This window comes from Piliocolobus tephrosceles, chromosome 13 (assembly GCF_002776525.5).
Source record: "Piliocolobus tephrosceles isolate RC106 chromosome 13, ASM277652v3, whole genome shotgun sequence".
NCBI lineage: Eukaryota > Metazoa > Chordata > Mammalia > Primates > Cercopithecidae > Piliocolobus > Piliocolobus tephrosceles.
This window is the reverse complement of record NC_045446.1, coordinates 73,270,711-73,296,026: the sequence shown is the minus strand read 5'-3', so window position 1 is coordinate 73,296,026 and position 25,316 is coordinate 73,270,711. Positions and strand designations below refer to the sequence as shown.

The 25,316-nt window shown below is 38.9% G+C and overlaps 1 protein-coding gene across 4 annotated transcripts in view; it reads right to left on the bottom strand.

Annotated features, from left to right (window-relative positions):
• PCF11 (PCF11 cleavage and polyadenylation factor subunit) overlaps nucleotides 1-24,816 on the bottom strand; it is a 28,395-nt gene extending 3,579 nt beyond the window's left edge. Inside the window, exons 1-13 of one of the 4 annotated variants that reach the window (XM_023209293.1) lie at nucleotides 24,286-24,816; nucleotides 20,507-20,632; nucleotides 18,106-18,294; nucleotides 17,569-17,763; nucleotides 15,258-16,372; nucleotides 14,665-14,848; nucleotides 14,077-14,560; nucleotides 11,982-13,549; nucleotides 10,033-10,129; nucleotides 4,570-4,689; nucleotides 4,053-4,158; nucleotides 1,055-1,238; nucleotides 204-359 (exon numbers count right to left, since the gene is read on the bottom strand). In XM_023209293.1, the coding sequence (XP_023065061.1) occupies nucleotides 204-359; nucleotides 1,055-1,238; nucleotides 4,053-4,158; nucleotides 4,570-4,689; nucleotides 10,033-10,129; nucleotides 11,982-13,549; nucleotides 14,077-14,560; nucleotides 14,665-14,848; nucleotides 15,258-16,372; nucleotides 17,569-17,763; nucleotides 18,106-18,294; nucleotides 20,507-20,632; nucleotides 24,286-24,477 (4,716 nt within the window). In that variant the 5' untranslated portion in view covers nucleotides 24,478-24,816. The remainder of the gene's footprint in view (nucleotides 1-203; nucleotides 360-1,054; nucleotides 1,239-4,052; nucleotides 4,159-4,569; nucleotides 4,690-10,032; nucleotides 10,130-11,981; nucleotides 13,550-14,076; nucleotides 14,561-14,664; nucleotides 14,849-15,257; nucleotides 16,373-17,568; nucleotides 17,764-18,105; nucleotides 18,295-20,506; nucleotides 20,633-24,285) is intronic. The other 3 variants (XM_023209294.1, XM_023209295.1, XM_023209296.1) reach the window with 3 other exon arrangements.
• Nucleotides 24,817-25,316: the final 500 nt, after the last annotated feature.

The window sequence follows — 25,316 nt, the reverse complement described above, 5'->3', positions numbered from 1 at the left end:
GAGTAAACATTTCACTTCTTGTGGCCACTGTAGTTATGAAACTCACAGCTAGATTATAAAAGTAAAACTGAAGAGTAGAGCTTTCAAGAAGTCTTAAAATCATTGAAACAGGGATATAAATATAGTGATATGTTTATGAGTATTTACTTAAAGGAAGTGAGGGACACTCCCACTGGGAGAAAATGTAAACGTTCTTCTCTTACCTCAACTGCTCCAGCTGGTCCAGCAGGTACACTTTGGAACTCTTTTTCTTTAGCAGCCTCTTGAGTTTTGAGCACAACTTCTTCATGCACCTTTTCAAAAAACTGGCTCTTTGCCCGTTCTTCCAGATCAGCTATCTCCTCAAATTCTATCCAGTCCTTAAAAGGAGTTGATTTGCAAAAGATTATTCCATTTATTTCTAAATTTTTACTGTGCATCTTCAATATAATGCCATTTAAAGGTAGGGGTACATTATGTACTACATTATGCTCTAATATTATTTAAAATCATGCTTTGAGACATATAACTAATGACAACATACAACAACCAATAATTAAGATCTTTTCCAGTAACTTTGTAGTTACAACTACTAGTTCAAAAAAGATAAGTTTCAAGTACATTGTTTTTTACAAAAAACAGTGCCAGAGCCTTGGAATTTTAGAGCTAGAACAAGCCTGGGCGGGAACCCGGGAGGCAGAGCTTGCAGTGAGCTGAGATCCGGCCACTGCACTCCAGCCTGGGCGATAGAGCGAGACTCCGTCTCAAAAAAAAAAAAAAAAAAAAAAAAAAAACAAGCCTGTATGCTACACTCTAATCTTAATTTAAAAAAAAAAAAAAAATCTTCAAAAAAATTTTTTTTTTAAATCTGTTTCTATTCTAGGTCAAATTTTATTCAGGAAATTTACATGTTGGAGTCCAGCAATTATTAAAATTGTTAAATTTTAATTATTGAATTATTAAATTATTAAAATCATTAAATTTTAATAATTATTAAAATTACTAAAATTAATATACTTTTAGAATGATATAATTTAAGCCTAAAAGATACTATGGAGGCACATGGGTTACTTACTGTTAAACTGTAGTACCAACGTCTATGAGTGACTTTTCTGCTAACATCCTTTTCAGTTCTATTTTGCCGATAATGCCAGTCCAAATGATCCGCATAAACATCTGTCTGTGATGTTGTAAACCTCATTCCACAAGAGTAACACTGAATACCAGTGTATAGTCGATTTATAACACTGTCATAACGTCTATTTTGAAAAAGAAATAATCTTTAGTGTTGATAATATGGCTTAATGGCTTTTAAAAGCCAATTACAAATATTTCAGTTTTCCACATTTTAACAATGGTGAAACCAAGAGCTGGCTGAAACAGTTAATACCCAAAGATCAGTATTATTCTCTAACAATGTGATTGACCCTCTTTACCTTAACTTTGGTGACTTTTGCAACATGGAGCCTGTCTTCTTATTGATAGCCCTGACCCAGTTATTTATTTCCTTTTAGCTAAAAATGAAATGATCCTGTGCTAACTAACAAGGCAATAGTTAGCTTATTCTAGTTTGGAGTCAAGATGGACATGCAGTACAGTTAAATTTCACCTCTCTAGATCTTTGGCATTCTGAATAATTCAACTTCTCCACTCTGGTGTAACAGTGAAAAAAGTACAGAAGAAATAATAATAGTATGGATAACTAAAGAGAAAACTTAGAAGACCACTGGGAAACAATAGTTTGCCATGGTCAGCAAATAATTAAGTTTTTTAAATTCTGGGCTCCCTATTTGGGAAGAAACAGGTATATATAGGATACAAAGTAAGAGAACAAACAGAGCAGTTATTAACTCCAAGAAAAAAAAAATAGTCACAGTGGCTCACACCTGTAATTCCAGTACTTTGGGAGGCCAAGGCAGGAAGATCACGAGGTCAGGAGTTCAAAACCAACCTGACCAACGTGGTGAAACCCTGTCCCTACCAAAAATACAAAAATTAGCTGTGTGTGGTGGCACACGCCTGTAATCCCAGCTACTCAGGAGGCTGAGGCAGGAGAATCACTTGAATTGGGAGGCGGAGGATGCAGTGAGTCAAGATCACGCCACTGTACTCCGGCCTGGGCGACAGAGTGACACTCCATCTCAAAAAAAAATTAGTAGAATAAAGCAAAGAACACTGGTACTTTGTTATAGCAACAAATAAACATCTAGTCACAATATTAATACTGAATAATAAAAAACAGTCTTGTAACTACATGGAGGGGAGTTAGGACAGGACAAGAGCTAGCTAAATCCACCCCCTGCCCATTTTTTCGGAGACGGAGTCTCGCTCTATCACCCAGGATGCAGTGCAGTGGCCTGATCTCAGCTCACTGAAGCCTCCGCCTCCTGGGTTCAAGCAATTCTCCCTGCCTCAGCCTCCTGAATAGCTGGGATTACAGGTGCCCACTACCACACCCAGCTAATTTTTGTATTTCTAGTAGAGAAAGGGTTTCACCATGTTACCATGTTGGCCAAGCTGGTCTTGAACTCCTGACCTCAGGTGATCCACCTGCCTCAGCCTCCCAAAGTGCTGCGATTACAGGCATAAGCCACCGCACCCGGCCTAAATCACTTTTAGAAAGTTAAGAGATTATGTCCAGATGTCATAAATCAAGAAACAGAAAATTATGTATATTATAAGAAATAGGTGGCTCAAACCTGTAATCCCAGCACTTTGGGAGGCCGAGGCGGGGAAGATCACTTGAGCCCAGGAGTTCGAGAACAGCCTGAACAACATAGTGAAACCCCATCTCTACTAAAAATACAAAAATTAACTGGGCGTGGTGATGGGTGCCTATAATCTTAGCTACTCAGGAGGCTGAGGCAGGAGAGTCACTTGAACCTGGGAGGTGGAGGTTGTAATGAGCCAAGACAGTGCCACTGCACTCCAGCGAGGGTGACAGAGCAAGACTCCGTCTCAGAAAAAAGGAGGTAAATGCCAGAAAAAATAGTTTGAAAAGATAAACAAATAAAATGATTGCCTCTAGGGTACAGTGTTGGGTGAAGGAGAAAGGAATGCCATCTTTTATTAAAAGCCTTTATGTGCAAGTATTACTTTGAAAAAAATGATTTTACATTATAGTATCTAATTCAAATTAAAAAAATGATTCTAAGAATGAAAAACTCATTCGCTGTTTTATTTTTTATAAAGTACTCACAGGATTAATGAATTCATTCACTAGAAAAAGCTTTAAATATTTTTTACAATTGAAAATTATGAAAAGATATGCACCAAATGTTAACAGCTGTTATCCATAAAGTGAGAGTTGTATGTTTTCTTGATTTTATTTATAGTATGTTCTAATTTTCCACAATTAACATTACTTATAAAATGAAACATAGATTTTAATTGTAAATGCTAGACTATGAAAATCTCATTTCTAAACCTCAAAAATGTAAGAATATCAACACAGAAACGATGATAAACAGAAAATGAAACTGAACAGGAATACATGAATTATCAATACCTAGTATTTAAACTCCCTAAGTTTTCTGTATCACAAATTAAAAAATGAAAATTTTGAGGGGCCGGGTGCGGTGGCTCACACCTGTAATCCCCAGCACTTTGGGAGGCCAAGGCAGGTGGATCACTTAGAGGTTAGGAGTTTGAGACTAGCCTGGCCAACATGGTGAAACCCTGTCTCTACTAAAAATACAAAAATTAGCCATGTATGGTGGCGCACAACTGTAGTCCCAGGAGAATCGCTTGAACCTGGGAGGCAGAGGTTGCAGTGAGTCAAGATCACACCACTGAATGCCAACCTGGGCGGCAGGAGTGAGACTTTTGGGGGTGGCCTTTGGCCAAAGTACTTGTACACCAGACATATTTTAAAAGAAGATTTAAAAAAAGGCTTCCCAAAGACTATGTTATGTATATTTTACCACATTTAAAAAAAAAAAAAAAGACTTCCTCAATGTTAAAACAGTAAAAGGGATAAAGGGAAAGGGAAAAGCACTAATAGTAACAATGTCCACTGTAATAGGGTTATTAAAGTCACTGCCTCTTTATCTTAAAGAAAAGTGATTACATACTGTTTCAATTCTTCAACTGTAAAATTAGTAAGATCTGGAACATCTTGATCTTCATTTTGATCTTCCTCCTCTTCAGGGGGAGGCTGAGCAGCTACTTCACTTACTTCTTCAATTAGGAAGAGACACACAAATTTCTTAATACCATTCTCCATGTATTCTTATAGAGAAATCCACCTAATCTATTCAGTGCTTCTGATCTCAAGTTTACTGGCCAAGGAACCTAATACAATTTTTTATTTTGATATGTGATATTAACTCTGTAACATAAAATTACTGGTAAAAAGCCTGCACATTAGATATATTAGTTAACTGAAACACATGTCCACTATAAGGTAGTTCAATCTTAGGAAATCTAAAAGAATTTCATTATAAACCAAAAATCAAAACTAAAAGGTATACCTACGAATTCAATTATTATAATAAGGACCTTTATCATAACTTATATCATTATATTACATCATACATCCCAAAAACTTAATGAAGCTTTGTGTACATTTAAGTATAAAATCACACTTACGTGTTGTAGCTGAATCGGGTTGGGACAATTTGAGAATTCCTGTTTTTAGCAATTTTGAAAACAATTCATTTACATCCACTTGACTGAGATGATTATCAGGATACGCCTTAGGGAGGGCTCCTAACAGGAAAAAAAAAAAAAAGAAAAGAAAAAAAGAAAAAGAAAAAAAACTTTAAAGTGAATGTAGAACTTAAAGATGCAAATTATACTAAGCATTTTTCAAAGTTTTCTTCAAGATGTCCTGCCAACAGTAAATCTGATAAAACCTTATTAATTAGTTTAATTTCAAAAGCCCCTAAGATTATCATTTTAATTTAGGTCTACAAGTCAGCACTACTGGAGAATATATTTTTTCCTTTTTTCATTTTTTATTATATTTTTAAGTTCCAGGGTACATGTGCACAACGTGCAGGTTTGTTACATAGGTATACATGTGCCATTTTGATTTGCTGCACCCATCAACTCGTCATTTACATTAGGTATTTCTCCTAATGCTATCCCTCCCCCGGCTCGCCACCCCCCGACTGGTCCCAGTGTGTGATATTCCCTGCCCTGTGTCCAAGTGTTCTCATTTTTCAATTCCTGCCTGCAAGTGAGAACATGCAGTGCTTGGTTTTCTGTCCTTGTGATAGTTTGCTTAGAATGATGGTTTCCAGCTTCATCCATGTCCCTGCAAGGGACATGAACTCATCCTTTTTTATGGCTGCGAAGTATTCCATGGTGTATATGTGCCACATTTTCTTAATCCAGTCTATCACTGATGGACATTTGGGTTGGTTCCAAGTCTTTGCTATTGTGAATAGTGCCACAATAAACATATGTGTGCATGTGTCTTTATAGTAGCATGATTTATAATCCTATGGGTATATACCCAGTAATGGGATTGATGGGTCAAATGGTATTTCTAGTTATAGATGCTTGAGGAATCGCCACACTGGACTTGAGAATATATTCTAAAACAAATGAGGAGTACACTGAAAACAATGACCCTTTATTGCTCCCTTCTCCCATGCAATGCAGCATCACCCCTATCTCCAACTTTCCACCTTTCTAATTCTGTCTTCCTCATCTTCTAAGTATACTGGAAAAGGTAGTTTTATATAGATGAAATAGTTTATCACCTCTTAGCACTAAGCCTAAGTGGAAGTACTCCTGACCTCAATGCTCCCTGACATAACAGAAGAACTGAAACAGGGATTTGAATCAGATGGCTCAGAGTATACCTGCTCCTATGACCTTTGCTAAAAAGTATACTGCCCTTGCAAAGCAGCTCAGGCTATTACTGAAAAGGTGTCATGGTTACTAAAGCTTCAATAACTTGAATAAATTAGATAAGCCTAACAATCTTGTTTTGCTTGATGAGGAATCCTCATTGGTGAGGAATCATTCCAGTCCCATATTTTTCCAAGCGCTATTCTAATAATTGTGATTCTTTGTGTGTGTGTTTGTTTTGAGATGGAGTCTCGCTCTGTCGCCCAGGCTGAAGTGCAGAGTGCTCGGCTCACTGCAAGCTCCGCCTCCTGGGTTCACGCCATTCTCCTGCCTCAGCCTCCTGTGTAGCTGGACTACAGGTGCCCGCCACCATGCCTGGCTAATTTCTTTTTGTATTTTTAATAGAGACGGGGTTTCACCGTGTTAACCAGGATGGTCTCGATCTCCTGACCTCGTGATCTGCCTGCCTTGGCCTCCCAAAGTGCTTGGGATTACAGGTGTGAGCCACTGCGCCCAACCATAATTGATTCTTTAACTGAACTATGAAAACAATACTTTAGGCCAGGTGCAGTGGCTCACAGCTACTCGGGAGGCTGAGGCACGAGAATCATTTGAAACCAGGAGACGGAGGTTGCAGTGAGCCAAGATCTCACCACTGTACTCCAGCCTGGACAACAGAGCAAGAAGACCCTATCTCAAAAAAGAGAAAACAATATTTTAATGTATTTGTATGTCACTGTGATGCATCTCACTACACCTACAGAAAAGTTCTGAACCACTAAAAATTCCTCTTACTGGCAAAAATTCAATTTGCATCCACATACACATAATCCCTACCCTTAGACACTGTATACTCTACACTTATCCTACTGCCTTATATATAGTAGGCTAATTACTGTCTGTTCAAACTAAATGTCTGAATACATGAATGAATAGATCAACTTCAATAGTTAATCAATTACAGTAACATTTAGCTCACTAGTTTAACCTTTACTTTCCATTAACTTAGCTATGTATATGCCTAGGATGCATAATTAGCTATTCACATGTCTGAGGGTAGGCAAGTCTAGTAACCAAGAGCATAAACTGTGGAACCAGACTCCTGGGATTTTAACCAGAAATTCCACTTTCTAGTTGTGTGACATAATCGAGTTCCTTATCTATGCCTCAGTTTCCCATGCCTGTACAAAGGGTAATAATAGTTCCTACCTAAGTACCAATCCTAAGATTATGAGGTTAAATGAATTAATATTTGTAGGGAACTGAGGTGTTTGGCATTATTATGTGGTTTTGTTAAACTAAAAAAAAAAAAAAAATCAGTAGCCTTTCTATACTATAAAGCTCTTTGAGGTCAAGTGTGGTGGCTCCCAGTACTTTGGGAGGCCGAGGTGGGAGGACTGTTTGAGCTCAGGAGTTTGAGACCAGCCTGGGCTACACAGTGAGCACCCTCTTTAAAAAATAAATAAATACATACATACATACATACATTTTTAAAACTTTAAAAATAAAGCTCTTTGAAGGATGAACTTTATTAAATTCATCCTAGCATACAGCAGATGACTAATATATTTCTGAATGAATAAATGAACATGGGTATACTTCCTACTAGAAAAGGGATGTTTACACTTTCAAATTAGAGAAGGAACCTTGAGAGACGCTAAATATAGCACACTAAAAACTGCTGACACCTCTTGTAAGACTAAGAAGAACTTGAAGAACGAAGACACACCTAATGTCCCATTCATGTAACCAGGGGAATAATTGTGATTTCCTCTGTTACACTGCTATGCCCTGTACACATACACATATAACCCAAGGTTGTAAAAGCAAAACAAGGCTGGGCACACTGGTTCATGTCTGTAGTCCCAGCACTTTGGGAGGTCAAGGCAGGTGGATCACCTGAGGTCAGGATTCAAGCCACCCTGACCAATATGGTGAAACCCTCTCTCTGTTAAAAATACAAAAATTAGCCAGGTGTAGTAGTATGCACCTGTAGTCCCAGCTACTGGGGAGGCTGAGTCCAGGAGAATTGCTTGAACCCGGGAGGAGGTTGCAGTGAGCTAAGATCGTGCCACCACACTCCAGCCTGGGTGAGAGAGCAAGACTCGTCTGAAACCAAAAAAAAAAAAGAAACAAGAAAATTTGTAGATTCTTAGAGCATCTCATGCCACTAACGCCAATATAACAAATCCTCTGCTCAACAACAAAAACTGAGTTCTAAAGGAAAATACATTAACATAACACTTGACAAGTTACAAAGTACTTTTACATATACTGTATCATTTGATTCTCTAAAAAAAAAAATACTGATACTACCATATCCTGTTTTTTGGTTTGTTTTTTTTTTTTCTTGAGACAGAGTCTCACTCTGTCACCAGGCTTAAGTGCAGTGGCATGATCTCAGTTCACTGCAACCTCTACCTCCTGGGTTCAAGTGATTCTCCTGCCTCAGCCTCCTGAGTAGCTGGGACTACGGGGGCCCACCACCACACCCAGCTAATTTTTATATTTTTAGTAGAGACGGGATTTTACCACATTGGCCAGGATGGTCTCCATCTCTTGACCTTGTGATCCACCTGCCTCGGCCTCCCAAAGTGCTGGGATTACAGGCATGAGCCACCATGCCCGGCCCATATCCTGTTCACAGAGGAAAAAACTGAACCTCAGGGGATACTTGCTTAAAGCCTGTCCATTTATAAAGTAACAGAGTAGAGATTCCAACCCTGGTCTTCTGGGCTTTAGATCCCAAATTCTCTCCTTCTCTTTTCATTATAGTAACAAAATAATAACAACAAATATTAATTAGTCGTAATTGTCCATGTAGAAATTAAAAATTAAAAGCTTCCAAATTAATTGAATTTCTTGACACAGTTTAAGAACTAATGTATACTGGCCGGGCACGGTGGCTCACGCCTGTAATCCCAGCACTTTGGGAGGCCAAGGCGGACGGATCATGAGGTCAGGAGATCGAGACCACGGTGAAACCCCGTCTCTACTGAAAACACAAAAAATTAGCCAGGCACAGTGGCAGGCACCTGTAGTCCCAGCTACTCGGGAGGCTGAGGCAGGGGAATGGCGTGAACCCGGGAGGCGGAGCTTGCAGTGAGCCCAGATCTCGTCACTGCACTCCAGCCTGGGTGACAGAGCAAGATCCCGTCTCAAAAAAAAAAAAAAAAAAAAGAACTAATGTATAAAAAAGATATTGGCTAGGATTTCCTAATTACTTCAGAAGTTTTGGAAAACTCCATAAATTTACTGTAAACTGATTGACTCAATGCTACAGTAAAACATGTTTCTGAAACAGCTGTTTCAATTATTCAAAAATGAAAGCAAGTATCACTAATGTATATACTTCCCACTTACCACATATTAAAACTAAAATTCATTCTGCCAGGCATGGCGGCTCACACCTGCCACCTCAGCACTTTGGAAGACTGAAGGGGGCAGATCAGTTGAGGTCAGGAGCTCAAAACCAGCCTGGCCAAGATGGTGAAACTCCGTCTCTACTAAAAATACAAGTTAGCCGGGTCTGGTGGCACACGCCTGTAGTCCCAGCTACTCAGGAGGCTGCGACAGGAGAATTGCTCGAACCCTGGAGGCAGAGGTTGCAGTGAGGCAAGATCGTACCACTGCACTCCAGCCTGGGTAAAAGAGCAAGACTCTGTCTCATAAATAAATAAATAAATAAATAAATAAATAAATAAATAAAACTAAAATCCATTTTAAAAGTCCTTTTATCTAGTACTAAGCCTCAACCCATAGTAACAAAGATGCTTATCAGTGTACCTGGCTAGGAAAGCCACTTTTTGCTATTTAAGTGCCCATAAAAACATAAAAATTAATCAACTTTATTAATGCAGTATCCTCAGTATTCACTTAATAAATGTTTACTGGATCATAACACATACTTGAAACATCAAATAATTGAGATTTCTGAGGTTTGTCATTTATTTCATTCTATCTCAACACAGATGTCATACCTTCCTTCCCACCTCCCAGTTTCCACCAAATAGGTTTCCTTCCCTCTGTTTTGTGGACTACAAGTCCCCGCTAACCATCTCTAGCTGTAAACAGGTACATCCACAATGTAAATAAACTTAGAAAAGGAACAAAAATATGTCAGCCAGATTAAATTTCTCTAAATTAAATATACCTTTGCAAAACTGTCATTTCCTAAAATTCAGCAAGTTAGCTATTCAACAAAACAATAATCATTTGTCTTTTGAAAAACAAAGTTCATAAAGTACATACCTGAAGGATTCTGAACAAATCCAGGATTTTGTGGATGAACTGGTAAAAACTGTTGTCCTTGACCAAAAGCTACTGGCTGAGCAACACCACTCAGAACCTTTAAGAAAAACCTTAATTTTAAGAACATACTTTCTACATTTCAAGTAAAACTTTGAACATCCTAATTACATAAAAATATTCATAGATGTCACAAGGCCTGGCTTAGATTAAGAAAGGTAACTAAAGATTTAGTTAGTTTTAGATTTAGAAAAGTAAATCTAAATAAATAAATAAAGATTTAGAAAGGTAACTTGGCTGTATCACTTCACTTCTAGGTCTTCTACAAACAGGAACAATAAAACCTTCCCTTACCCGTTTCACTGAGGTGTAAGTTACTGAGAATGGGTTAAAACTTCTTTGAAAAGTTTAAGGTACCTACTAGAGAGGCCAAGTAGCCCCTCAAAAAGGAAAATGTATGACACCATGCAAACATAAGGTAACTAGCTGTGTTACTTTACACAAGTCACTTTACCTTGCTGGTGCTTTCCCTTATTTCACAAATAGAAGAACTGACATAAAGCAATATGACCTATACACAATCACAAGGGCCAGTTAGGAGCACAACTGAGGCCAGAACTCCTCACCCTTGCCCGTTTTCCAGATATCAAAAGCCTGTTTTAATTAGCAATCTGAATTACCATGCAGGTAAGTATCCTGCTTGGCCATTATCTTTGCATACAGTTATAGCTACATTACAAAGTAATCCTGTAAAAGGTCTTGTAAAAGATGTCAAAGGGAATGTTAAAAAATAAACAATCATGGAGCAAGAACTACACTGGCAGACAAAGTATTTGCAGTCCAGAGGGAGGCAGGACTTCTACATGTTGCTGGTATGTAAATAAATGTCCATTTATAATCCTTCTTCAGTATGTATGTGGACTTTTGGTGGTGAGTACACATAATAAAAACCCCACCAATTCTGTGCAATGTAGAAACAAGACTAAATAAGTACCATTCTAGAGTATGTGTCAATTTCTTTCAAGGATATACAGTAGAGTAGATCTAGACAGGCCAACTGTTTTTTCATACGATTAGAGATGAACAGAAGGACTACTTTCTATTAATAATGTTCCTAATGTGCTTTTAAAATCTTTCTTATTTTGTATTTTCTTCCATACAATCTTACTACTATAAAATAAATCTGTCCTAGTAAGAAAATGTCAGCACCTGGAAAAGAAATAAAACTCAGCCCAGGAGAATTTCAGCACGCAAGCAAAAGTAGTCATTCAAAACCAACCAAGTTAATCACAAATTGTAAACATACTACCTTAAAGTTATTTCAGTATGCATTTTAAAATGTATACACAACAAGTATAAAAGAATACCAACAAGTAACTGCATGCTTCATAACCGGAGTGTATTTGGAAGGCTATTTGCTACTAAGTTTGCTACATTGACATTAATATCAAACAATTGTGTTTAACTGAAGTGACTGGAAAGGTGGTAAAAAGTAGAAAAACAGGACAAAGAAAAAGAATTGCAGACTATGAAAGCATGGACAAAATTTGATCTTCTTATTTAACTCAGGTTAATGAAATTCTTGGTCATAGAACAGTCCAAGCAATCAGTTCCATGGCTACTTTAAAGCACATCAGGACCCAACAGTTCTACAATGCAGACCTCTATGAAACACAATTATGTAATATTTCAAAAGCTTTAAAGCAAAAACAAAACAAAACAAAAAAGCAGAGTTGGAGGTGGGGGTTTGAAAGAGCTAAAATTCAATTTTGGATTTAAGCTACAAATTTCACTCCCAAAAGACGCTCATCCCACTTCCTTAGCAGGTGGCTTTAGAGTACATTAAAAACTTCTTCCCAATCTATACAATAAACTTATGTCCTGAAAACCTTTCTAGAAACATTACAAAATGGTTATCTGCATACAATGCAAATTTAGAATAACAGACTTACCTGTTGAGATGCCTGAATATTTCCTACTGTCATTGGAGCAGGTATATTGCCAAAGTTTCCAAATTGAGAACTCTGAAGATTTTTTTCATCAAAATAGTGTCCAGAAGCTCTGTTAAGTGGATTAGAGAAACTCTGGTTTCCAGGGCCATGTGGTCCATTAAAATTTGGTCCTTGAGGTGAATCAAATATTTGTTCATGTCTTTGGAACTGTAGTCCTTGGGATGGGGTATTAAAAGCATTGCCAGGTGGATCATTATATGGACCAGTCTGATTGAAAGATACTGATTCAAGCCTTTGTGAAGGGTGATTGTCAAATCTTGTGCCTTGAAGACCAAGAGGAATATCAAACCTTGATGTCTGCTGATGTTGTGGACCATCAAATCTTTGAGGTACACCATCAAATCTGGGCTGAACCTGCTGTCCAGGTGGTCCATCAAACCTCTGAGGGCCTGGCTGACCAGGAGTCCTTTCAAATCTAGGACCTGGCTGACCATGTAATCCATCAAATCTTGGCAAGAGTGACGGCTGACCTGGCTGCCCATCAAACCTTAAAGCATGACAACCTTCAAATCTTGGACCACCTTGACCCAGAGGCCCTTCAATTCTCAGGCCACCTCCTGGTACAGAAGGACCCTCAAACCTCATTCCACCTCCTTGTTGGACTAAAGGGCCTTCAAACCTGATACCAACCCCTGGTTGGCCATGTGGACCCTCAAACCTAAGGTTCCCACCAAGTTGATTATGTTGTCCCTCAAATCTCAGACCAGCTACTGACTGACCATGGGGGCCCTCAAACCTCATTCCAACTCCTTGCTGTAGCAAAGGGCCCTCAAATCTGATTCCACCTCCTGGCTGACCATGAGGTCCATCAAACCTAATCGCAGCCCCTGATGGACCATGACCCCCCTCAAATCTAAGTCCACCTACAGGCTGACCTCGGGGATTATCAAATCTAAGTCCACCCACAGGCTGACCATGAGGTCCCTCAAACCTTAGACCACCCACGGGTTGACCACGATGTCCCTCAAACCTCAGACCACCCACAGGCTGGCCCCCTGGTCCCTCAAATCGCAAACCACCTGCAGATCCCTCAAACCTCAGACCAGGGGAACCTTCAAACCGAAAACCACCTCCTCCTGCTTGACCAATTGGGCCCTCAAACCGCAGAGGTGTCCCCACTGGTCCTGGAGGACCTTCAAATCTCAAAGGACAACCACCTCCTAGCTGACCTTGTGGCCCTTCAAATCTCAAAGGGCCTCCTCCCCCCATTTGTCCTGGTGACCCATCAAACCGAAGAGAAGCTGGTGTGGGAGGTCCATCAATTCGAGGGCTTAATTTATTAGGTCCTTCAAAAATCATCTTGGTTGGGCCATCTCTTGCTACTGATGGCCTACTAGGTCCATCAAATAATGGTCTGTCTTCAGCTAAAGCTGTAAGTCGCTGATTTGTATCCAGGCCGGCGAATCTTGATGCTGGGCTATCTACGAATGGTTTATCTGAATCTTCGTATCGAGGTCGCTTAAGTGGAAAACGATCATTGAATGGAGATCTCTGCTCTTCTCGCACACCTTTTAAAAAGGAAAAAAATTATTTTCACTAAATCTAAAGTTATCTTAAAATCTTCTCTTTTCACATAAATGTTTAGCCAAAGATATAACTATCTCACTATATTAGAAGGGCAGGAAGAGACAGACAGCATAAAGCAGCAGATAAGACTCTAGAGTCAGACACACCTGAGTAACAAAAAAATTCCCATCCTATCAACATACTACTTATTTCATTTTGAGAGCAAGTTATTTAACCTCTCTTTTATTTCCTCTCTGTAAAATGGGGAGAATATATACTTCATTGTGTTGTTGTGAGGATTAAATCAAATTATATATTTAAAAAACCTAATGAAGTACCTGACACACAACTGGCTTTAGAAATATTAGCTCCCTTCCCTTCCCTTTCCTTAAAGGGAAAAAAGTAACAAAATAAATGGGAAAAAAATGGTACTCTGAACAGTCACAAAAATCCATCCCCACTTAGCTTGTTCATTTTCCCTTCACTGCTGTGTGATTCAATAGGCATAATCTGATTTAACTTCTTCTACCTTTAGCAGAGACTTGCTCGTCATGTCTTCTCCGGCCCTCATGGGGTGAAAGATTCTCAGCATAAGTACGACTCCCAGATATAGGAGAAAGACGTCTTGCTCTTTCACTAAATTGTTCTTTTCTGTCAAACTGTGCTCCACTATTCCTACTTGCATGTTTACTTTTGGATGGCTCACATTCTATTCCAGACAACAAGGCATCAGTCAAAGGGTAGTCAAAAATATCAGGATCTAAGAGATCAAGTCTTGGAAATGAATGCTGAACCTGTGTCCTTTTCAGTTTTGCTTTATGTTCATAGTAGGTTAATTCAGCATCAGATAAGAGAGGTTTCTTTTTTAATCCACCTTTATTTTCTTCTGTAGGACTATCCCGTACATTGCATCTATGTTTACCTTCTTGATACTGAAATAGCTGTCGAATTTGATGCACAACAACAAGGAAGTCATCCTGTGTAATTTCACCAGATGCTAAACGTTCACTCGTCTGTATAGGGGTGATAAAAGGAAATAAAATATTTTAAATATAAAAAAAAAACAAAAAAATAGACAAAAGAGAATAATGACACGGGATTAATCATAGTTAACTACCTTTTGAAGTAATTCTCTTTTGCTTGCAAGAGTTAACTCTTTAGGAATCTGAAGATTGGCATCTACACTTAATCGATGCTGTGGCTGCTTTGGGGCTCGAGGTGATAAAATTCCTTTAGTGCTTGACCAGCTCTCCCTATGCCTCAGATGAGGAGGTTTACTATGTTCATCAACCTGCTGTAAGCTGAAACCATAAAAGCAGTATGTTACTTTGAAATGTTTTTTAAAAAAATACTCAGGACCATATTTAAAGATTCTTTTCAAAAGGATATGGTTAAAATGGGCTATATAACCACAAAAAGTAATTAATTAAATGATTAAGAGCATGAAATATGCAATCAGCAAAAACAGATATGAATTCTGATTCTTGCATGTCCTGGACTGCAGCCTTAGGTAGATTAGTTAACCTTTCTAAACTTCAGTTTCCTTATCTGTAAAATAGAAATAATAATAGTATTTAACCCACAGAGATATAAGAATTAGATGGAAAAAAGTACTAACAGCACCCAATAAACATTTTCCAATTTTTAAATTAACACTATCTTTTGAAACGTACACACTATTACACTTCACTTAAAATGTTAACATCATACCTTTTATTTTCTTCCCAACCAGATTTCCATCTTTTGGCAGACTTGGAACTTTGCCAGTTTTCTACATTCTCCTTTGGTTCAGTGCCTGACTTTGTAGAATGCTGATTTGTAGTTTCTTGTGGCCGCTCCTCTTCAGTCTTTTTCATTCGCCTTGGATCCCGAATATCCTGTTTAGTACTTCTCTTAGCGTTTCTGTCTTCCCTAGAAGGTGGTGTAAACTCTTCCATATGTGACTGCTTAACTCCAGACTGGCGAATCTTTCCAGCTTTAGGTGTTGACGTTGGAGACATACTTCTTTGCCTTCGTTTGGGTGACCGCCTATCTCTTCTCTTTGGGGAATGTATAATTGGTGACCTAGACTTGGGTGATCGAGATCTTGATCGCTTTCTAGTACTCGATCTCCCTGGTTTTGTCCCCTGTTTTTCTGACTCTTCTGTTATTGTATCCTGTTTTTGTACAATGCCATTTATGATTTTATTTCTACTTCCAGCCAGTCTGTGTTCAGATGACTTCATGTGCTCATCTTTATCCTTTTTTTCTGCAGTTTTTCTCTTCTCTTTCACATCATCATCTTTGCCATCAGTCTTATCCTGAAGATGTTTTTTTAATCTTGGGTCTCTCTTGTTCATATCAGACAACCTCATACTTTCTGATTCTTGATTTTTCAAGTCTTTTGTGTGAGATAATTTGTTTTTCAAAGGTGATGGTGATTTCGATTTCGATTTTGATTTAGAATCTAATTGTTCAAGTTCTTTCTTGGTTATTTTTTCACCTGATTTACTTTTTTCTTGCTTGGATGAATTTAGTTTTTCAGAGGGTATAGTTTTACTTGTCTTAATATCAGACTGGTTTAATGTGTTCATTAGAAATTCTTTCCTGTGACTTTGATCTTTTCCATGAGAATGTTGGCTTATCCTGTTCAGACGAGGATCCCGGTTAGTTCCTTTCACATCCTGAATTTGTAAGGATGGTCCTGGACGGCTTTTCTCAGATTGCACAGGAACCTGATGAGGAGCTTTAACTGCCATAGGGGGAATCTGTGAAACATGTAATTTGGATGGTGCAGATCCAGGACCTAAATTGGATGTTTCCTGCTGAACACTAAGAGAAACTGCCTAAAACACAAAATAAATGTTCATGTCAACACTGTAAAACATGAAGATTGTCAAGAAATTGCAAACAACTGAAGAATATAATGCTTTATTCAATAAATATATTTACTCAATACTGTATTTAAATTGTACACTTCTAATGAATTGAGATTACAATGAAAAGAAAAAGTCCATGATTTAAGGTGCCCATTATTTCTTACTAGTATTTTTTGAGATTTTATAATATAATCTCTAAATAGAAAGAAAAAAAATTGTTTCTCTTTCTAATTATTCAGGATTCTGAGCCATACTGCTCCTAAGTAATTGCTAAACCACTACACTCCAGCTGCACAAGAATCAGAGTCATTTCAGCTAAATTCTAAGTCCTAAAATGTAGTCTCTCCCAAAGTGGTGCTATTAATGAACTTATAAAATTCTGCCTTCCTGTACCTCACTGTCGAATAAGCTCAGATGCTAAGCAAAATAACTTAGTATAAAGTCGTTCATGTGTAGAAATATATAATCTTCCTGGCCTCCTTAATTTTGTCATTTCTGCTCATGAAGTATAAGCTCACAAAACATTAAAGACTATGCAAAAATATTTGCCACAACATGCCTACCATCTTGGGACTGAAATATTAAGTCCACATAATGTAATGATTAAACAAAACTAAGATGCTACTTTATAAGATAGCAATCTAACAGAAAACTATTTGGAGGAAATAGTGTAGTTTTCTGTTTTGGGGGGTTTTGTTGAGACAGGGTCTTGCTCTGTCACTCAGGCTAGAGTGCAGTGAAGCAATCATACCTCATTGCAGCCTTCAGTGATCCTCCCAACTCAGCCTCTCAAGTGGCTGGGACCACAAGCATGCACTACCACACCTGGCTTAATTTTTTTTTTTTTTTTGGTAGGGCCTCACTATGTTGCCCAGGCTGGCCTCAAACTCCTAAACTCAAGCGATCTTCCCACCTTGGATGTCCAAAGTGTTGAGATTACAGGCATGATCCACTGCACCTGGCCTATGTGGTTTTTAATCAAGTGAATTTTACAATAAAGATACAAAAGTATAATCTAATAAATATGATTTGTAAAAAAAAAAAAAAAAGTTAAAAGAGTACACTACTAATAAAAGTAACGTTAATAAAATTCAAACATAAACATTACTTCCATATTGTCACACAGGTTTAAAATATTTAAAATGCCAATCTCCCTTACTTACCAGTTGTGCCTTAGCTTGCTCTAGCTCAAGCTCCAGCTTTTTCTGCTGAAGTTCTAACAACTGTTTTTGCTTTGCCAGTAACTGCTGCCTTATTAGTTGTTCTTGTGTAAGATTCTTTTGTATATCAGGAACAATTGGAGGAGTGGAGATGCTAGGGGAACTGACCACTGTACCAGGTGTTGAAGGCTCCTCGGGCTATAAGAAAAGACAATTTGTTAAGAAAAATGTATCAGCTAAAAAGGAAGCTAGGGAGTAAATAAAAATTATCAGTTTAACTCTCAATAATTATCCAAATTCCTAAATATCACACAGAAAACTTATCAGGAATTTAAAAGCCAAATTAAATGTTACATAATACCTAAACAAGGTGAATACATTTCTAAATAAAAATGCCAAATATATACATTTTTTTTTTTTTCAAATTTAACCGATTCACTATAGAGTAGTCTATTTTGGCTTTCTGGCATTAAGTTCTCTAGAAGAATTCAAAATGTGATACTTAAAAGCATGTTACATACTATTCATATTAAAACTTACCGATTTATTTAAAAATTTAGGATTCACATGGATGCTAGACGTATTCACATTGGGGGGTAGAGGTTTAATAGGCCAAGCAGGATCTAATGAATTGACTCTGACATCCAGGGCATAAAGTTTCTTCAAAGGGAATATTTCATCCCATGTGGAACGTAACTTAAATAAACTTTTTCTAGTATTTTCATCCACCTAGAACAACAGAACAATTCTATGGCTTGTTAAGTTACTATAGAATATTTTATATATTAAATGTAAGTTATATAAATCTGCTCTACTTCACATATAGAACTGTACTACCCATTGGTAAGTATATTCAACAGTAATAATTTATTAAAGGTGCATTTCTCCTTCAAAAACAGAATAATTAAAGCCATTTTCACCTAGCCTTCATGCAAGCAACCAACCAGGCAAGCCTTTCTATATACAAAACGTTTCCACATCTTAGAGCTTAGTATAATATTCCTAACATTACTCTTACTCTGGAAGAAAATATAAAACAACTAGAAAATATAAAACTAAAAAATATAAAACAACTAGAAAAATTGATTACCTGATGGCTTAAATGTTTTAAATTATTTACATAGTAGTACAAAGTTAAAATTAAGGCAAAACTATCTCACTAACCAATGCTCAGCAATACTATATGGTTGGGTACCTAGGAATAAGTTATTGTGGTGTGGAAAGCACTTTAACAACTGAAATTTACAAAATCTTAACCACTGATAAGCCTTAGTTTTAAATAACTTATCTGTTCACATTTGTAATGGCCTAACAATTTTTAGAAAATCTGCCACTGCCAGGCACGGTGGCTCTTGTCTGTAATTCCAACACTTTGAGAGGCCAACACAAGAGGATCACCTGAGGTCAGGAGTTCAAGACCAGACTGACCAACATGGTGAAACCCTGTCTTTACTAAAAATACAAAATTAGCCAGGCATGATGGCTCATGCCTGTAATCCCAGCTACTTGGGAGGCTGAGGCAGGAGAATCACTTGAACCTGGAAGGCGGAGGTTGCAGTGAGCCGAGATGGCACCACTGCACTCCAGCGTGGGCAACAAGAGCAAAACTCCATCTCAAAAAGAAAAAAAGAAAATTCACCATCAAGAAACCTAGAACTTGTGAAAACTGAGTTACATTTTCAACATTACAACAGATAGTAAAGCCTTAACTATATTCGTAAGTCTTCATATAATAATGTATTTATTATGAGGTCATTTTAATCAACTGTCATGTTAATGCCCAGTTAGATTCAGTAAAGGTATGCTACCAAACACCCAAGTGAATTTGAACATACTGAAACTGAAACCAAGAGGTTGGTTAATCGTTTCAAGACTATATAGCCTCTGGTTAGCAGTCTTCAGCAAATGTCTACAATATTCTATTAACAAGCATTTTAATGCTATCTGATATGGAGCTTTCCAAATTTCTTCTATATATACTATTTCTTTTCTCTAAGAACTTAAAAACATTTCTCAAATAGCAACTACCTATTTTCTAATAAACATGTAAAATCTGATAGTTCTTCCAAAAAAAAATTCCAATTCTACAAATCTGACAACTGACACAGAGGTGTTCATCTACTAAAATGTAACTACCACCAAATACTGTCATTAGGAAACAATCTTTAAACCTAAATATCTCATAAGTGCCTTTTTGCTCAATGTGGAAGATACAGCCTGACAGGCAGAGAATTACCTCAGCAAATCCCTTGTCTTCCTCAACATAATACTGCTGTAACCAAACCACCACATATGTTACAATGTTATGGAAGAAATTTACAATCTCTAGATATGAAAAATAAGCCTAATTTCTGAACACTAAGGTGGGGGGAAAAGTATTTCCAGAATAACCTACAGCAATTAACTGGTCCACCATTGACACATACCAACAACATTCACCTAAAACATACTTGAACAATGTAACAAAAGAGTAAACATTTCCAGAAAACAAAACAAAAAAACACAGAAGTTTCAGGAACCAATCACAGGTTGAGACACTGAGGGATTATTCTTTTTTTCCCCCAGAGAACAGTCAACATCCTAACACCAGAAATTTAAACAATGAAATTTTAATTACTCTTGACGATTTCAGATCTTTTTGCCTGGTTTGTAAGTGATGAAACAGATGTTCAAATGAACAAACTCAATTTTTTTAAAAAGCACAATTCTAAAAGCAAATCCATCTATTCTTAAATGGACAATGTAAACCCCTAGAATCTGTTCTAAAAATCTAACATAAAACATTAACTTCAGCCTCTTTCTTTGAAATGGTACTAACGATAAATGTCCAAAAGTATAAAACATTTCACCACCCAAGAAAACCCAACACAAAGCAAGTATTTATTTAATCAGGAACACATTTTTTTTAAAAAAACACAAATGTTTCTAAATGCGTATGTACCTTTTCAAACACACAAATAAATGTTGCAACTAGATTTTTAGTAAAGGCAGTGAGATACTCTCTTCCAACGTTTTTCACAATAGAATCCATAAGGTACATAACAGGAAGCTTCTCTGAGGAAGGAGCCTGAATAAAAAGAAACTGAGAAGTTTAGTATAATGAATTATCACCAAATAATTACTTTTAAAAGTGAGTTTTAAACCTACAATACAGACCTCTATTTTTGTTGATACTAAATACTTTTGAAGTAATCTTTATGAAACTTAAGTGTTCAATCAAGTTCTCAACTCTTACAATCCTTAGTTGAGCACACAAAAGCTCAGAATTACCAGGATGAACAACAGCTGTAATCCCTAATACACTCATTTAACATTCAATGAAATTTCAAGTTCATGTGGTAAAAAGACCTGTGTTCTAAGTGACAAAAATAAAGAGGAGGTGAGGGAAAAATTACTTTATGTAATCCAAGTGTCAGTTTTGGGACCCATATTAATTTACAATGGTGTGCCTACACTCAAAGCAGTTTTTAGACCTCTTATAGAAACTAATTTCCATAGGCATATTTTATATGTTCAAGTCTATGAAGCTTTTGTTACCTGTAAAATCACTAGGATTACTTCTCTATAATCCAAATGAACAAAAATTAAAAACACTTCACCTAGGAAGTCAATGGCAAAACACTGAAACTTGCACAACAACATGCAGGAAGTTGCAAGTTTGTTACTCAGACAAGAAAAACTGGATGGAGCAGCCGCTGAATCATGTAAATCAGGTTGAACTTGACTCTGGAAACCAGGATTTGTCCTGAAGATTTTCTTCACAGCCTGGACTCTCCGCCGATAGTTTCCTCTGACATGCACAAACCAGGGGTTATAAATTTGTGCAGAGCCAGTGTGGTGATGCTGACATACAGGTGGCCCTTTCCAAAGTAAAGAAATGTTGCCCCAGTTCAACGGCAATGCCTACCCACCACTGGCTTTTAGAAGGCACAGCAAGCTTCCAGAAAGCATCAGCAGGTTCACAGACTTGTTGAGGAGCATTAAGACACACCGTAATAGTCTTAACTCTAACTCCAAAGGAGTACCCATGATTTTTTAAATACAAAACAAAAAACTTAGGTTATCCCCATTTACCCACACCACGTGTATAGGAATCTTAACCCTGAGTAACACTTACCCATAGCTGCCTGAAGCTAGGGTAGGCTCACAGTTCTGGAGTACACAATGCCATATTTAATAAAACCAATTGCCCATACAAGTGTGTGGAAATGCTCTTGCTTCTGATAACACCTTTACGACCAAAAGTTGGCTAAGGAAACCTTTGAATAACTTTATGAAAACTTTCTTTTAAAGTACTGTCCAATAAAAGGGTTCACCTCAACTATATTAAGTACGAACATGTCAAATGGTTTACCGCTGTGTCTTTACCTTACCATGTCATGTTTTACACCACTTTAGTCATTATGGTACTTATGAAGATAAACAGGCTCTCTTTAACACCAGTCTGTTAAGTAGGCTAATTTTTTATTGTACAAGTGAAGTCCTTATATGTATTACTTTTTGCTACTGCTCTCTTGGGAGGAGTCAAATTAAGTGTGAATCCTTTAGTAACGCAGAGAAGCTAAAGAATAAGGACACAAACATTCACCTCCAAAACACAAAACCAGGCCAGTTTGCTACCAAATAACGGAAAATCCCTCCCCTCACCCTCGATCCCAACCAGGATTAAGATAGTTCCCCCAAAGTGACTTTTACATCTTTTCCTCAATCTGGCTTTACAAAAATAAGCAGGAAACGTGTGCCCCCAAAATTTCAGTCTTTTACCAGCAAATAGTCCATCTATTTTCATCACTGTGTAGCGATATACAAACACAAGTTTTATGTGGTCACTATATTCAGCATTTAGTTTTCGGTTCTCGAACGTCTTCTGGATCCATTAAAAACCAGCAAGGAAACTGTTCTTTTGAGTGACAACCTGAGCTGCTCAATTATTAGGCGCTGTGGAATATTAAATCCCAAGATACGAGGTAATTAATTTTAAAACTCAATGTTTTTGCCTTAAAAACGCGAGTGCTTTAAGGCATTTAATGTCAAGTTAAGCCTTCAACAAGGCAAAAACTAAGTTTTCATGTCCAAGATGTTTGTGGTATCAATAAAAAGCATGTTGAGTATAAGGAATGCTTCCTTTTTAAATCTCATACTTAAAAAAAAAACAGCTGTTTTACATACACATTCACAGGAAAAAGTGAACGAAAACTTGTATTTTAGCTGTCAGACTGAACATGATAAACTTGTTGAGGCCCTTAAAAGAAAAAAGGAAAAAAACCTTCCTTTTCGTACTCTTTAAAGTATGAAAGGACCACCTGAAACCGTGTATCTTGTGAGGAGGTTTACCCAAAAGAGTGGATGGAACCTAAAGAAGAATGAACCCAAGTCACTTAAAGACTTTTGTTTAAAACACACAACCACGTAGATAAAAATAAGTCTTGGAAACAGATTCTACACCTTACAAAGGTAAATAAAAAAGACAAATACATATTTTATATGTTTTATTCACAAATTTTATAATACCAGTCACACATTTCAAAACCATTTATTAGAGTCAGACCACTCAGTTTTACACTAGACAGAAACCGTCTCTAAACAATATATTGGTGGTTGTTGTTAAAGTGGCCTTTAAAAAGGGGTTCACTCTGCTAAAAGGAGGCTCATCCTGATAATTGCAATCACTAACAACTAGAAAAAACTAAACCGTAAGTACAAGCTTGAAAAATAAAATGTAGCACTGGGACGCTATTAAAACTCATTGTAACTAAGTTTAACAGTAACTTTACTTAAATGACATATCGCTCCCATATGAATCCACAGAAGAGGAGGACTACAGGGAAATATAAGGTGGCAGAGGACCACTTCTGTCAAGGGGTAAAGAAAAACACTCCTTCGCTATCAGGGAAGGGAGAAAAAAAGAGAAAAGGAAGAGGAGGAGGGACTGAACTTTTCAGAGAAACTGCAAGTACTTGTTACCCTCTGGGCCAGTTCTCCACCTACAGGTTGGATAAGATCTCCTCCCCCCACCCAAACCCACCCTCAACCCCACTTGCCCCTATTTTGGGTCAAATTAGACCCTCCAATAGGAGAATAAAAGTTTTATCTAGCCGCCCCCACCCCAAAATGGGGCTGACGGGTGTGAGCAGCTGCCTGGCTGGCAGGGAATGGATTCTCCTCTCTTCCCTTTCGCATCATGTGCTTTTCAGGCGCCATGTTGGGCTCCTAACAGGCGGCTGCTCCACTCGGGGCCAAATCCCTATTCCCACCCACCAACAGCTCGCTCCCAGGTCCCCCTTCACCTCCTTCCAACCCACAGAACACAATTACCAAAAAGGGTGCTGGGGGAAAATGGGAGACCCACTCTCCCACTTCCCAGGGGATTAAAATGGCTTATGTTAACTCTTACTTCCCCAAACCACAAACTGCCTTTAAGTCTCCCCCACCCAAAAGGGCTCTATTCAAAGCGTGTGTGTGTCGGGATATACAATGCGGTGGCCTAAAAAGGGAGTTGGTAAGCGGAAGTGGGACTCCACCCTTTATCCTCCCCACTCCCTCCCCCCGAGAGGCCCAAGCTCCAAGCCTGGGCCAAAGACCGAGCCTGAGTTGGAGGGGGGTGGGGGGTTGGAGAGAAGGAACACTGTCCCCCTTGGGATGGAAGCGAGACCTGGGATGAGGCTGACACTAAAATCAGGGAGTATTAGAAGAATAGGAGGCTGCGGGGTGTATAAAAACCTTGGCGGTTTGGGCCTCGATGAGAGAGACGATCTCCTTGGCGAAGGGCAGGTTCTCCTCGGCTAGAATGGTCAGCATATTGATGTGCGGCTTGCTATTGAAGGTCAGGTCTTCGAGCGATGACTGATAATCCCGACAGGCGTCCTCCCGGGCCCCCGCAGCACCGGCCTCGGCCGGCGTCTGCTCTGACATTGCGCCGCGGCCCCCCTCCGAGGTCCGCCGCAGCTGAAGCTGAAGCCGCTCTGGATACCCCGCCTCCCTTCCGACTCCTCTTCCTCTCCCCGGATCTCTCGCGGCTCCGGCTTCACCACATGCTGACCGCGGAGGGGGGATAGGGGACGACACAGGGGGAACCTCGGGTATGAAACGCCGCCGTCTCGCGGGGGATCTCCGTCCACTTCCAGCCGCCACAGAAGCTTCTTTCTCCACAGACACAAAATGGCGGCGGCAGTGGCGACTCCAGCTCCGAAAATGTCTGTGTTCCCAACCGCTGCGTCGTGCGAAATGAACTAGGGGAGGGGAAATGTGCGGTTAAAGGGCGGGGCCGCTGATAAAACCAGGCGTGATTGGCTGGCCCGGTAACGTCACGAGCCCCGCCCCCGGCCCTTCCGCAGGACGTCCTGGGACCGCCTTCTTCTCCGGCCTCTACCCGGACTTTCGCAACATCTACGGCTCGGAGGTGCGCTGGAAAAGACGGCCCTTCTCATTGGCCGATTCATAAGGGACTGTTCGGTCATTTGTTACCATAACAACCCATTCAGGGAAGCCAATAGGCCTGGGAAAGGCAGTTCCCGAGGCCCAACCCAACCACTTTAAGAAGAAGGCTCAGCCGTCCCCTCTTCGTCCCTCCCTCTAGCTTCCCAGCCACTGAGCGGGCCTGTCAATCATCTTTCCTCCCGCCTGCCCCGTAGCTGCCACCGACGGTGGGGGCTGGAGGGGGCGGAGGCTTTTTGCCGCCGCACCCCCTCTCCGTTAGCGTCTCAGGTGCTCTCGAGAGCCTGGGAGGGTCCAGCTGCCGGGGCTGGCTACCC